We start from the raw sequence: 12,273 nt of genomic DNA on the forward strand, positions 1-12,273 counted from the left end.
CACTGAATTCTCAAACTAATCATATGGAAAATCTATCATTATCCCAGTTCACAAATAAAGAGAATAAAGCACAGAGAATTAAGTGACACGCACCAAGTCACACACCTCATAATGAACAGTAGAGAAAGGATTTGAATCCAGGGGACCTCACTCCATCGTGTGCTCCCCGTCGCTTGCACCTGCGCCATCCATTCCCCACCCCCGACAGCCCCGCCCCCGCCCCGATGGCCCCGCCCCGCCCCGACAACCCCGCCCCCTTCCCCCGACAGCCCCGCCCCCCGTCCCCCGACGGCCCCGCCCCCAGCCCCGGCCACCTGCACATGATGTTCCGCAGCTTCTCCAGGTTGGCGGGCGTGAAGTACCAGTAGTTGCGGTCACACCTCTGCACGTCCTTCTCGATGCGGTGTAGGTTCACCGTGTACAGGTCCAGGAGCTCAGGCTGCGGGCCCCCAGGAGGGGAGGGAAAGAACAGTCACACCCCAGCTCCTCACAGGGGAGGGAAAGAATAGTCACCCCAGCTCCTCACAGGGGATGGAAAGAACAGTCACACCCCAGCTCCTCACAGGGCAGGGCAAGAACAGTCACACCCCAGCTCCTCACAGGGGAGGGCAAGAACAGTCACACCCCAGCTCCTCACAGGGGAGGGAAAGAACAGTCACACCCCAGCTCCTCACAGGGGATGGAAAGAACAGTCACACCCCAGCTCCTCACAGGGGATGGAAAGAACAGTCACACCCCAGCTCCTCACAGGGGAAAGAACAGTCACACCCCAGCTCCTCACAGGGGAGGGAAAGAACAGTCACACCCCAGCTCCTCACAGGGGAGGGAAAGAACAGTCACACCCCAGCTCCTCACAGGGGAGAGAAAGAACAGTCACACCCCAGCTCCTCACAGGGGAGGGCAAGAACAGTCACACCCCAGCTCCTCACAGGGGAAAGAACAGTCACACCCCAGCTCCTCACAGGGGAGGGCAAGAACAGTCACACCCCAGCTCCTCACAGGGGATGGAAAGAACAGTCACACCCCAGCTCCTCACAGGGGAGAGAAAGAACAGTCACACCCCAGCTCCTCACAGGGGAGGGCAAGAACAGTCACACCCCAGCTCCTCACAGGGGATGGAAAGAACAGTCACACCCCAGCTCCTCACAGGGGAGAGAAAGAACAGTCACACCCCAGCTCCTCACAGGGGAGGGCAAGAACAGTCACACCCCAGCTCCTCACAGGGGAGAGAAAGAACAGTCACACCCCAGCTCCTCACAGGGGAGAGAAAGAACAGTCACACCCCAGCTCCTCACAGGGGAGGGAAAGAACAGTCACACCCCAGCTCCTCACAGGGGAGGGCAAGAACAGTCACACCCCAGCTCCTCACAGGGGATGGAAAGAACAGTCACACCCCAGCTCCTCACAGGGGAGAGAAAGAACAGTCACACCCCAGCTCCTCACAGGGGAGGGCAAGAACAGTCACACCCCAGCTCCTCACAGGGGAGAGAACAGTCACACCCTAGCTCCTCACAGGGAAAAGAACAGTCACACCCCAGCTCCTCACAGGGGAGAGAAAGAACAGTCACACCCCAGCTCCTCACAGGGGAGGGCAAGAACAGTCACACCCCAGCTCCTCACAGGGGAAAGAACAGTCACACCCTAGCTCTTCACAGGGGAAAGAACAGTCACACCCTAGCTCCTCACAGGGGAGAGAAAGAACAGTCACACCCCAGCTCCTCACAGGGGAGAGAAAGAACAGTCACACCCCAGCTCCTCACAGGGGAAAGAACAGTCACACCCCAGCTCCTCACAGGGGAGAGAAAGAATAATCACCCCAGCTCCTCACAAGGGGGAGAAAGAACAGTCACACCCCAGCTCCTCACAGGGGAGGGAAAAAACAGTCACACCCCAGCTCCTCAGAGGGGCACTCTTCCACAGAATCTCTCTCCTCCTCCTCCTAGCCCTCTCCTGTCATCACTGAGAAAACTTCCTCTATCTGGACCAATCAGATGTCTGACTTTAATTTTTGTTGATGCTGTTTCCTGAGAAGGCCTTTTTCATTTTGTCTGATGAACATTTTCTATTTTTTTTCTCACAATCCTATGAGGTATATGGAATTATTATCCTCATTTTATATAAGAATAAAGTAAGATCAAGATAACTAAGATCATGGCATCCAGTCCCATCACTTCATGGCAAATAGATGGGGAAACAGTGGCTGACTTTATTTTTCTGGGCTCCAAAATCACTGCAGATGGTGATTGCAGCCATGAAATGAAAAGACGCTTACTCCTTGGAAGGAAAGTTATGACCAACCTAGATAGCATATTAGAAAGCAGGGACATTACTTTGCCAGCAAAGGTCCGTCCTAGTCAAAGCTATGGTTTTTCCAGTGGTCATGTATGGATGTGAGAGTTGGACTATAAAGAAAGCTGAGGGCCGAAGAATTAATGCTTTTGAACTGTGGTGCTGGAGAAGACTCTTGAGAGTCCATTGGACTGCAAGGAGATCCAACCAGTCCATCCTAAGGGAGATCAGTCCTGGGTGTTCATTGAAAGGACTCATGTTGAACCTGAAACTCCAATACTTTGGCCACCTGATGCGGAGAGCTTATTCCTTTGAAAAGACCCTGATACTGGGAAAGATTGAGGGCAGGAGGAGAAGGGGACGACAGAGGATGAGATGGATGGATGGCATCACCAACTCGATGGACATGGGTTTGTGTGGACTCCGGGAGCTGGTGATGGACAGGGAGGCCTGAAGTGCTGCAGTTCATAGGGTCGCAAAGAGTTGGACACGACTGAGCAACTGAACTGAACTGAACTGAAGATCAAGATATATATATATATGCTGCAATATACATGTAACAAACAAATAAAAAAACAAAAACACTTCTAGGAAAAACAAAATTTTTTACAGGAAAACATGCAATTTAATATGCATTATATTGCTATATAGTATAAACAGAGAACAGTCATTTAACTAAAATTACTGTGACTATAGTGGCTGGATGGGGAATGGGTGGTTTCACTTGTGTGGTGAGGGTGCAGGGGTAGGGAAGGAAGAAGACTGAATCCTCTTCCTCCACAATGGGAAGTCAACAGGCAATATCTAAAACTGAAGAAAAACAAAAACATATCAAGCAGTAGCAATACAAGTATATTATTTTCAGACATGAGGGTAAACACCAGATAATTTGGGCAGAATGAGTCACTACTACTGCCTTGGGGGAGAGGCAGAGTTGGGCCAGACAACTTTAGGTTTTTGGATCCAGCCTAGTCTGACTGACTGACTCTTTGTGATAGAAATAACAAATTCTTTAAAAGAAAATGGATGTGGGGACTTCCCTGGTGATCCAGTGGTTATAACTCCTAGCTTCCACTGCAGAGGGCATGAGTTTGGTCCCTGGTCAGGGAACTAAGATTCCCCAAGCCATGCTGCAAGGCCAAAAAAATTAAATTAAAAAAAGAAAGTGAAGTCGCTCAGTTGTGTCCAACTCTTTGTGACCCCATGGACTGTAGCCCACCAGGCTCCTCTGTCCGTGGGATTCTCCAGGCAAGAACACTGAAGTGGGTAGCCATTCCCTTCTCCAGGGGATCTTCCCAACCCAGGGATTGAATCTGGGTCTCCTGCATTGCAGGCAGACTCTTTACTCTCTGAGTCACCAGGGAAGCCCCCAAAATAAAACAGGTACATGATCCTTGGCTTGGAAAACCTTTTCAGTTGACATTCTTCCCTCTGGGTTTTTATGGCAAGAAAGTAAAATATTCAAGAGATACTGGACCTGAGCATAAACCAAGATGTGCCTAAGCTGGGATTTGAACCCAGCACTGTTTGTCTGCAAAAGTCTGTGTTCTTTAAGTATTAAATTACCTTCTCTTCCAAATGGATTTCTACAGTGAACCCTCCATGATGGGGTAAAGGCAATGAAACAGAGGTCGTTCTGGATAATAGAGGTTTGCCACCCTTCCACGGCTGCAGAAAACAAAGAGGAGGAAAATCCTGGTGACTTACGGAGTAGGTGACGCCACTGGAAGACACAGGGGATGCCTCGCTGTTGGCCGAGGTGGTCACGGCCAGAGAAGCGAGCGCGGGGAAGAGACTCTCCATCTCAGGCTCCTCTGAGAGGTTGTCCTCACTGTCCACCTGGCTCTGCTTTTCCACCTCGCTGCCCCTCCAGCCTTCCATCGCGGGGCCCTCCTTTTCGGGCAGAGCCACGTCCAGGCTGCCAGTGATGGACATGAATTCGTCCATGCTCTCGTTGGCCAGGAGGTCGCTCTCCAGGCTGTCCTGCACGGCCAGCTCCTCACGGGTGGCCTCATCCCGGGACGTGGTGGCCTCACTGCTCTGCCCGTCATCCATGCTGCTGTCCCTGGGTCGAAGCACCAGGGGGGCGGCGCGCTGGGCATCCAGGACGCTGTCTTCCGTGCTCAGGCTGGGTTCTGAGTGCTCCGAGAGGCCCGAGGAGAAGTTGTGGGAGGAGGGATGGCCTGAGTCTGGGGAGCAGGTGCCATTCACCAGGTTCCCGTTGGGGATCTTGGTCGGTTTCTCCTCCAGCCTGCCTTCTGCCTCCACCTGCTCCACCTCGTCCACAGACTCAAAGACCTGCAGACAAGGTGCACAAAGACAGATGGGCTAGGATGTCTGCCATGGTGCTGCTTCCAGCACCGAGCTGAATAGCTATCCACAGGGGGTTGGTTCAAATATGGAACATGCATACAGGGGAACGCTACGCAGTCAGTAAAAAGATGGAGGCAGAACAAGGTGGGACATAGTCTCCCATTTGTAGAAAATTTAAAAGTGCTCCGTATGCAGGAACAGGCATAGAAAGATCCAGAAAGAAACAAGGGAGCATTGCAGTTGGCTCTGAGGAAGAAAACCTTTCATCACACAAAATTATGTGCACAAAAAATTTTTTTAAGTTAACTAATTAGTTAACTGCATAAGGAACAGGCTTAAAATATATCCATGTAGTTAACCATTATGAATCAATTTTCAAGAACACTTAGATGAATATGAAATATTATGGAAAAGTCTCCAGGGTATATATCCAAGATCTATTTGTGGTTATTTGTGTCTTTAGGCCATATCCCATCAATGCAGACTGTATAAGATCATGTCCCAAGGTCATTTGAAATATTTCTTTGGTGTGGTTATATCACCCACTTGATTTACTGGTAATTTCATGTGCTTCTGGTTTTAAAAAGATTTCTTTTCGATTAAATTGCTTTCAGTCGTGTTAAAAAAACAAAACAAAACATTTTCCTAACTCCAAAGTCAAAACTAGAAAACAAAGTATATTCAGGGAAGATGGCAATGTTATTTCTAGGGAGGGCATGTAGGGGTTAGGGCTGGGCAAAACCAAATTTAGTTTTCTCTGCAATATTATTTTAATAGGCAGAAGAGATTCACGTATCACTTGTGTAGGCAGAACTTCAATTTTTAATGGAAGTATAAAAAGCTAAAACAGAGAAATCTTTAGTGATCTGGAGATGAGGGACTTCTGATCCCATTACTCCCGGCTGGAGGGAGGTGGATGGGCGGAGGGGGCGGGGCCTCTGGGGGGTCACCTGTGTGCTGCTGCTGGAGTCGCTCTGCAGGCGGATGTTCTGGCGGCCGGAACTGCAACTCTGGGAGGACTGAGAGGAAAAGGGGGCAGGAGGGAGCTCAGGTGAGGCTGCATCTAGGCTCAGGGTCCCGGCGCTGAGCTCAGGACGGAGTGCTAGGCTGGGAGTCACTAAGTGTGGTCTTATCTCTATTCCTGACATGAGCAAGTCCCCTCCCAGGGCCTCAGCTTCCTATGTGTCAAATTAAAGTGGGTGGGGGGCTCATCCCTCATCGCTCATCCCCAGAGCCCCTTCGGAGGCTATACAATCCACAGGACCTCCACCTCCCCCCTGCAACCAGAGACCGCCACTTTTAAATGCTCTGCACTTGAGACTTTGAACTCAAAGGACTGGCTGTATTAATGCCTATTTTCTGCTCCTTCCCTGTATACATGCTTTTTGCCCTATAACTTCCAGTTTGTGTCTACTCTGAAGCAAAGCTAGGCCGTGTGACCTGCTTCAGCCAATGGGATGTTAGCAAACTCGACAGGGCACACACATAAAAATGCTTGTGCATTTCTGCTTTTTCTCTTAAAGATTTGCTTTCATTGTGAGAAGGTGACCAGGCTAGTCTGCTGGAGGATGAGGCATGAGGAGCAGGGTTGAGCCACCCCAGACACGTGAGAACCCAACATAGAACAACAAACCTTTCAGCTGAGCAGAACTGCCCAGCTGACCCACAGACTCATGAGTAAAAAAGAAATCGTTATTGTTGGATGTCATTGGCTTTTGGGGGTTGTTTGTTACACAGTATTAGCGTGGCAATTGATGACTGATACATCATTGGTGAAGGGAACTGACTTTCTTTTTACCTCCAGCTTTTGGCTGCTAAACTTGGGGCTCCACCAGGACAGATATGTCTGACCTGTTCACTGGAGCATTCCTGACATTCCAGGACATTGCTGACAGTACCTGGCACATGGTAGGTACCCCATAGCATTTGCTGAATAAGTGAACGTCTAATGTTGTGCTGGGTACTTTAATATATACTATCTTGTTGGAGCTGCACGCAAATCTCCCCTACACAAACGATCATTTCCATTTCATAGATGAGGTGACTGCGGCCCAGTAGTAAAGCTGCTTGCCTGAGCCCCAGAGCTAAGAAATGAAGGGGCTGGAGTTTGGAGTCAGGTCTGTGCTAAGGCCCCAGACACCCAGCCCTCGCTCTTCCTTCAACAGCCCCACGAAGCAGAGCCCAGCTTTTAGCCTCCACCTGGCCCCCAGCAGGGAGCCGCCCATCACCTCGTTGCTGATGGTGGAGTCCCGGTGCATCATCCGCTGCAGGTGGCTGTCCAGGCTGGCCCCCGACGAGCATTTGGCCAGGGCAGCCGCGTGGGACTCCCGCTCCCTCTGCCGCACGATCGCCTCGCAGCCCAGCCACTCGGACATGGTCTGCGCGTAGCAGGCGTGAATCTGCTCGTCTACCTGCCAGGGCAGATGCACAGTCAGCCGGAGAGAACAGATCAGTGGCTGCCAGGGGTCAGGGATGGGAGTGAGCAGAGGGAGGTGGGTATGGCTATAAGAGGACATGAGGACCACAGCAGCACCAGAAAATGTTCAGCATGTTGACTGTGGGGGTGATACACAAACCCACTCGTGTGATAAAACTGTGGAGAACTAAATAGACACACACGTGAGTACAAGTAAAATGGGAAGTCTGATCAAGACTGACATATATATATATACATGCATATATATATATGTGTGTGTGTGTGTGTGTGTATAAGGAAATATTATACAGCACATGGAATATACCCAATATTTTATAATGACTATAAATGGACTGTAATTTATAAAAACATTTTTTTATTGTTAAGTCCAGATGTCTGGACTGAGTAAAATATTTATTGAATGTCTACTATATGTCAGGCACTATGTTAATCAGTTAGTTTAAAATAATTTTTTTAATCTTATTTTTCGATTATGTTGCATGCCATATGGATCTTAGTTCCCAGACCAGGGATTGAACCCATGCTCCATGCATGGGAAGCACAGAGTCTTAACCACTGCACCACCAAGGAAATCCCTAATTTATAAAAATTTTAAATCAGTATATTAAATGCCTGAAACTAACATAATGTAAATAAACTATATCTCAATTAAAAAAATAGACATATTTATTATAGACAACAACAAAAAGAAATGCAATAGAATATGAACTTTAAAAATGAAGATTGATATACTGCCAGTATATATCCATGTTGATGTCAATACCCTGCTTATGATAAATTGTATTACAGTTTTGCAAGAAGTTACCATTGTGGGAAAGCTGGATGAAGGAGATGTCTCTGCATTATTTCTTACAAGTGCATGTGAATCTACCATTATCTCAAAAAAGCTATTTGAAAGAAACGACATCTGTGGTTTGTGCTGCATTTAATGGACGGCGCTGCTCTCAACCTTCCTGCTCCCCCATATCTCCCTGTCCCCCTGGTCCACCAGGGGACTAGAGCTCCCCCACCCCCCACGGTACCTGGTTCTTCCTGTTGCCAAGGACCCCACTGCCCCTCTGGGTTAACCAACCTCCTTTCTCTCTGTTTCTGTCATCCCGAACTGGTAGTGGCCCAGGAGGAAAGGCCACACGGCTTTGCGGATCTCCGGCTGGATGCCCCCGTAGTAGATGAGACGTAGCAGCTCCTGCTCCTCGTAACTCTGATAGGTGGGGGAGGCAAAGATTTGGTCAGCACAAAACGAGGGCATGGGCTCTGGGACCCAGTAGTCCCAGCATCAGACCGAGCCCTCAGTGATCATGCTGTGAACAAGCAAACCCACATGGACACAGATGTCCGTGATGGCATCATATTTGAAAAAGCCTAGGAAATCTCCAATTGCTGTTATTAATAAATGAGTAAGAAATACACCTCTATAGTGTCAAGTAACTAAAACAGCAGGGAGTACGGTGTTCCATCAGCCCTGATAGAACAATACAACCCAGCAGGTAGTAAGTGGGTGCAGAGGTGTTAGATGAAAAACACCCGTTTTGACTATTTATTGTTTCAGCCAATTTGTCCTTAGGATCGTGCTTCCCAAACTGGGGAGATCTCTAGGAGCACTTGGGGAACTTTCTTTTCTTTTTTTTTCTGCAATGCATGGCCCGAGAGATCTTAGTTTCCTGACTAGGAATTGAATCTGGGACCTCAGCGATGAAAGCATGGAGTCCTAACCACTGGTCTGCCAGGGAATTCCGTGGGAAACTCTCAAAATATAAATTCTTGGGGTCCACTCTTAGAAGTGCTCAATCAGTAAAGCTGGAGTGGGGCCCAGAAGTCGATAAATCTTTTGCATTCCTTAGGAAATGTGCAATCATGCTCACAGACTGCCAGGGATTATGAACACTTTAACTTTTCGAGAAAGGTAAGCTGCTATATCCATTTAAATTGAAAATGGACATCAAACAGCTTTATTTCTAAGAATCTACCGTTGAAATAAGAAAACTAGTATAGAAAGGTATATGCTTATAAAGATGTTGACTATAGCACTGCTGAAATAATTAAAAAAAAAGAAAAGAAACAGGAACAGCCTAGCTGTCCATCACTAGAGGAAGATTTGACTAAATTATGGTCCATGCATATATGAGGGGCTAAGGTTCTAACATGCAGTATTTCACCTAGGATCTGAAAGATGTCCTTCATAAAAAAGTAAGTTGATCACTCAAAATGCAAATATAATGTCACCTCATTAAAAAATGAATTTCAGCTTTATCTGTATAGACATACCTGTGAATGTATAAGTATAGGAAACGTATAGCAAGTTCTACACCAAACTGATTCTAGTCATTAATCTAGGGGATCAGAACTGGGGGTGGGGTGGGTGCAGCAGAGACATAATACCTTAAAACTTTTTAAAAACATGTACACTTGCATTCTTCATTCTTTGAAGAATGATAAGAGGTCCCCATAGTCTCCATCCCCCCAAAGTCTGGCCAAGGCTTACCGTGCTGTCCTGCAGGTACTGCTCCCAGATCCCGGCTGTCAGCCCGTGTCCAGCATCACAGGGCAAGTCAGGGGACACGATCATGTGATTGACCAGGGCTGACAGGTGGGTCCTCACGGTAGACAGGTGTCTGCAGTAGGCAAGCCCTGTGGGGAGGGAGGGCAAGTGTCACTGCCCAGCATCCAGCACTCACACTTGGTCTCACGAAGTCTCCAAAGTACTGTCCTCCTCGCAGTCTGACCGAACCCTTGTGACCAGCAAATTCTCATCATCCCCCTTTTCCAGGTCGAGGAAGGTGAGGCTCAGAGGGGCGAAATTACTTGCTGGCTAACTGCTTCATGGCCCTGTGACCCTGGGGAAGTCACATCACCTCTTTCAGCCTCAATTGGGGTGATGCTCACTCCTCTCCAGCTGGAAACCAAGGCATTTAATTCACAGGCTGGGGGCAGGAAGGGGCAAGTGACTCTACAGGCTCATGTGCCTCGGGGTCCCTCCAATGAACACCAAGAGAGAGAATGGGAGAGGAGAGGACTTGTTCGAGTTGCAGCTGGATAAAGAAGGCCCTGAGGTCAGTAGCAGGGGAGGTGCTGAAGGCACTGCTTTGCTTTCAAAGATGGCTCTGCACTCTTAGAGGATTACCCGCCAGCCTTCATCAGCTCCACCCTGGGCGCCTGGAGGCCACAGCGCCTGGCCCACATACAGGATTCAGCAAATGCTGGCCTGTGTTTGCTCTGACCATGCCCTTTCCTTCTGGTTACTCCCGACCCCCAATTCATCCTCAAGTCCCAGAGAGGACCCTGGACCACCTGGAGCCTGAGGACTCAACCCACCAACAATCGGGCTAATCACGATGATTGTGATGACGATGGTGTGATAGCTGACACTTACACAGCACACACTCTGTCCCAGGGTGCCGCTCCCAGAGCTTAGATAACTTAGGTGATTCTCACTACGACCCTATGAAGCAGGTCCTCTTACTATGCCCATCTTACAGATGGGGATACCAAGGCACAGTCTGCATGTATCACTTGCCCAGGTTACGGTGCTAGGTGTGGAGCTGGGATATGAACGCAGACCATCTGCTCCAGAATCCGGGCTCTCAACCACCATCAGGGAGGAGCCACATCATGTGAGGGCATCAAGCCCACCTTGACTCCTACCCCTTCTGCCAGGAAGCTCCTCCACTGTGGTTTCATAAATACTTGCCCAGCGCCTCCTCCATGCCAGGCCCTGCATTAGGCACTGCGGATGGATGGTAACAGAACAGGCAAAAAGCTTGACCTTGGGGAGCTCACGCTTTCCCCATCTCTCCAGGCTGATACGATCTGCACTATTTTTTCACAGGCCCATGCAGGATGTAGTAACACTTTCCTAGATTTCCTGAAAATATACACGTGTTTTATCTTCCCCATCTAGGCTGTGAGGTTGGGGAAATAAAACCTGCTAAAGAATCAGAATAGGAGAGTGGAAAAACAGTCCTTGCAGGCCTGGGTTTGAGAACCCCAGCGCTGTCACTTTCGCTGTGTGACCTTCGGCAAGTCCTTGTGCCTCTCTGTGCCTCAGTTTCCTCACCTGTTAACTGGAAACCATCAGAGCACCTGTGTTATTAATTTAGTTTTTAAGTTATTGGGAAGGGATTAGGCCATCTTACTCTTCTGCTTCTGCCTACAGGAAGAAAGAACTGACATCCATTGAGCACCAACTGCAAGCAATGTTAGCTGCTATATGTATGTTTCCATTTAATCCTGAAAACACACCCTCTAAGGTGGGAAACAAGAGATGCAATGGTAATTAAACCTTGCTCCTTCCAGCAAGGAGCCCCATTATTCACTGCCTTCTCTTAGAACCATGGGAGAAATTTCATGCCCAATCTGTAAAAGAGGAAATTGAGGCTCAGGGAGGTTAACATAACTTAACCAACACTAGACACCTAGGAAACAGCCAGGCTCACTCCCCTGATACTGCTGATATGCACTAGGCACTGAATAAATGCTCCCTGGAGACCATAATGGCAAATAAGGCCAATACGCACATCCATAGAAGGCTCTGGAAAGGATCTGGTACTTCATATTGTCACAGAGAAGCTTCAAGGGAGCCCTGCAGGTGGAGCAAAAGGAAGACATTTAGTACAGATCCACACATAGCCTGGGCTTGCTGGAGAGGAACATAACTCATCATCTTTGGGGAGCAGATAAGAACCAGCCAGTCAAAGAGACCAGGGGTACTGTTGTTTCCACCTGCCCCTTCTTTTTGGAAGTTTCCTCCTTCCCAATTCTGTTCCTATGCTTTGGGTGGAGCTGATTCTACCCAGTACACACCTCAGCTCAGAGGCACAGTGCTTGGGTCAGGGGGGCATCACATGATTCAACCTGGGCCAATGAGAATCAACCCTGACACATCTACTAGAAACATGACACTCTTCTTTACTTGAATTCCTAAGCCAGTGGGATACAGGGCAGCAGCTGCTAGGATCCATTTTTATTGCTGCATAGGAAGGGCCTGCCTGAGAATGAAAGTATCTTAGAGATAAGCAGAGCTGAGAGCTAAAGAAACACATTCCTGTGTGGCACATCTGGATCCAGCCATGCCTGAAGCCCCCATGCTGCTGGAGGTCTCAGTTCTATCAATACGTTTTACTTTCCATTTGCACCAGTTGGAAGTGGGTTTCCACTACCAGCAGAAAATGTTCTGACTTCTAAGGTGACCCAGCTGAACCAGAGAGGAGACAGTCTGGGATTCAGAGTCTGGTTAA

The 12,273-nt window shown here is 48.6% G+C and overlaps 1 protein-coding gene across 3 annotated transcripts in view; it reads right to left on the bottom strand.

The window, feature by feature from the left end:
* The window catches only part of SGSM1 (small G protein signaling modulator 1), a 75,086-nt gene that overhangs the window by 12,899 nt on the left and 49,914 nt on the right, over positions 1-12,273 (bottom strand). The window contains exons 15-21 of one of the 3 annotated variants that reach the window (XM_065904455.1): positions 11,554-11,618; positions 9,522-9,667; positions 8,112-8,240; positions 6,831-7,013; positions 5,553-5,621; positions 3,997-4,587; positions 315-439 (exon numbers count right to left, since the gene is read on the bottom strand). In XM_065904455.1, coding sequence (XP_065760527.1) covers positions 315-439; positions 3,997-4,587; positions 5,553-5,621; positions 6,831-7,013; positions 8,112-8,240; positions 9,522-9,667; positions 11,554-11,618 — 1,308 coding nt within the window. Of the gene's footprint in view, positions 1-314; positions 440-3,996; positions 4,588-5,552; positions 5,622-6,830; positions 7,014-8,107; positions 8,241-9,521; positions 9,668-11,553; positions 11,619-12,273 lie in introns of all 3 variants that reach the window. The other 2 variants (XM_065904456.1, XM_065904457.1) reach the window with 2 other exon arrangements.

The sequence above is a fragment of the Muntiacus reevesi genome, chromosome 13 (assembly GCF_963930625.1).
Source record: "Muntiacus reevesi chromosome 13, mMunRee1.1, whole genome shotgun sequence".
NCBI lineage: Eukaryota > Metazoa > Chordata > Mammalia > Artiodactyla > Cervidae > Muntiacus > Muntiacus reevesi.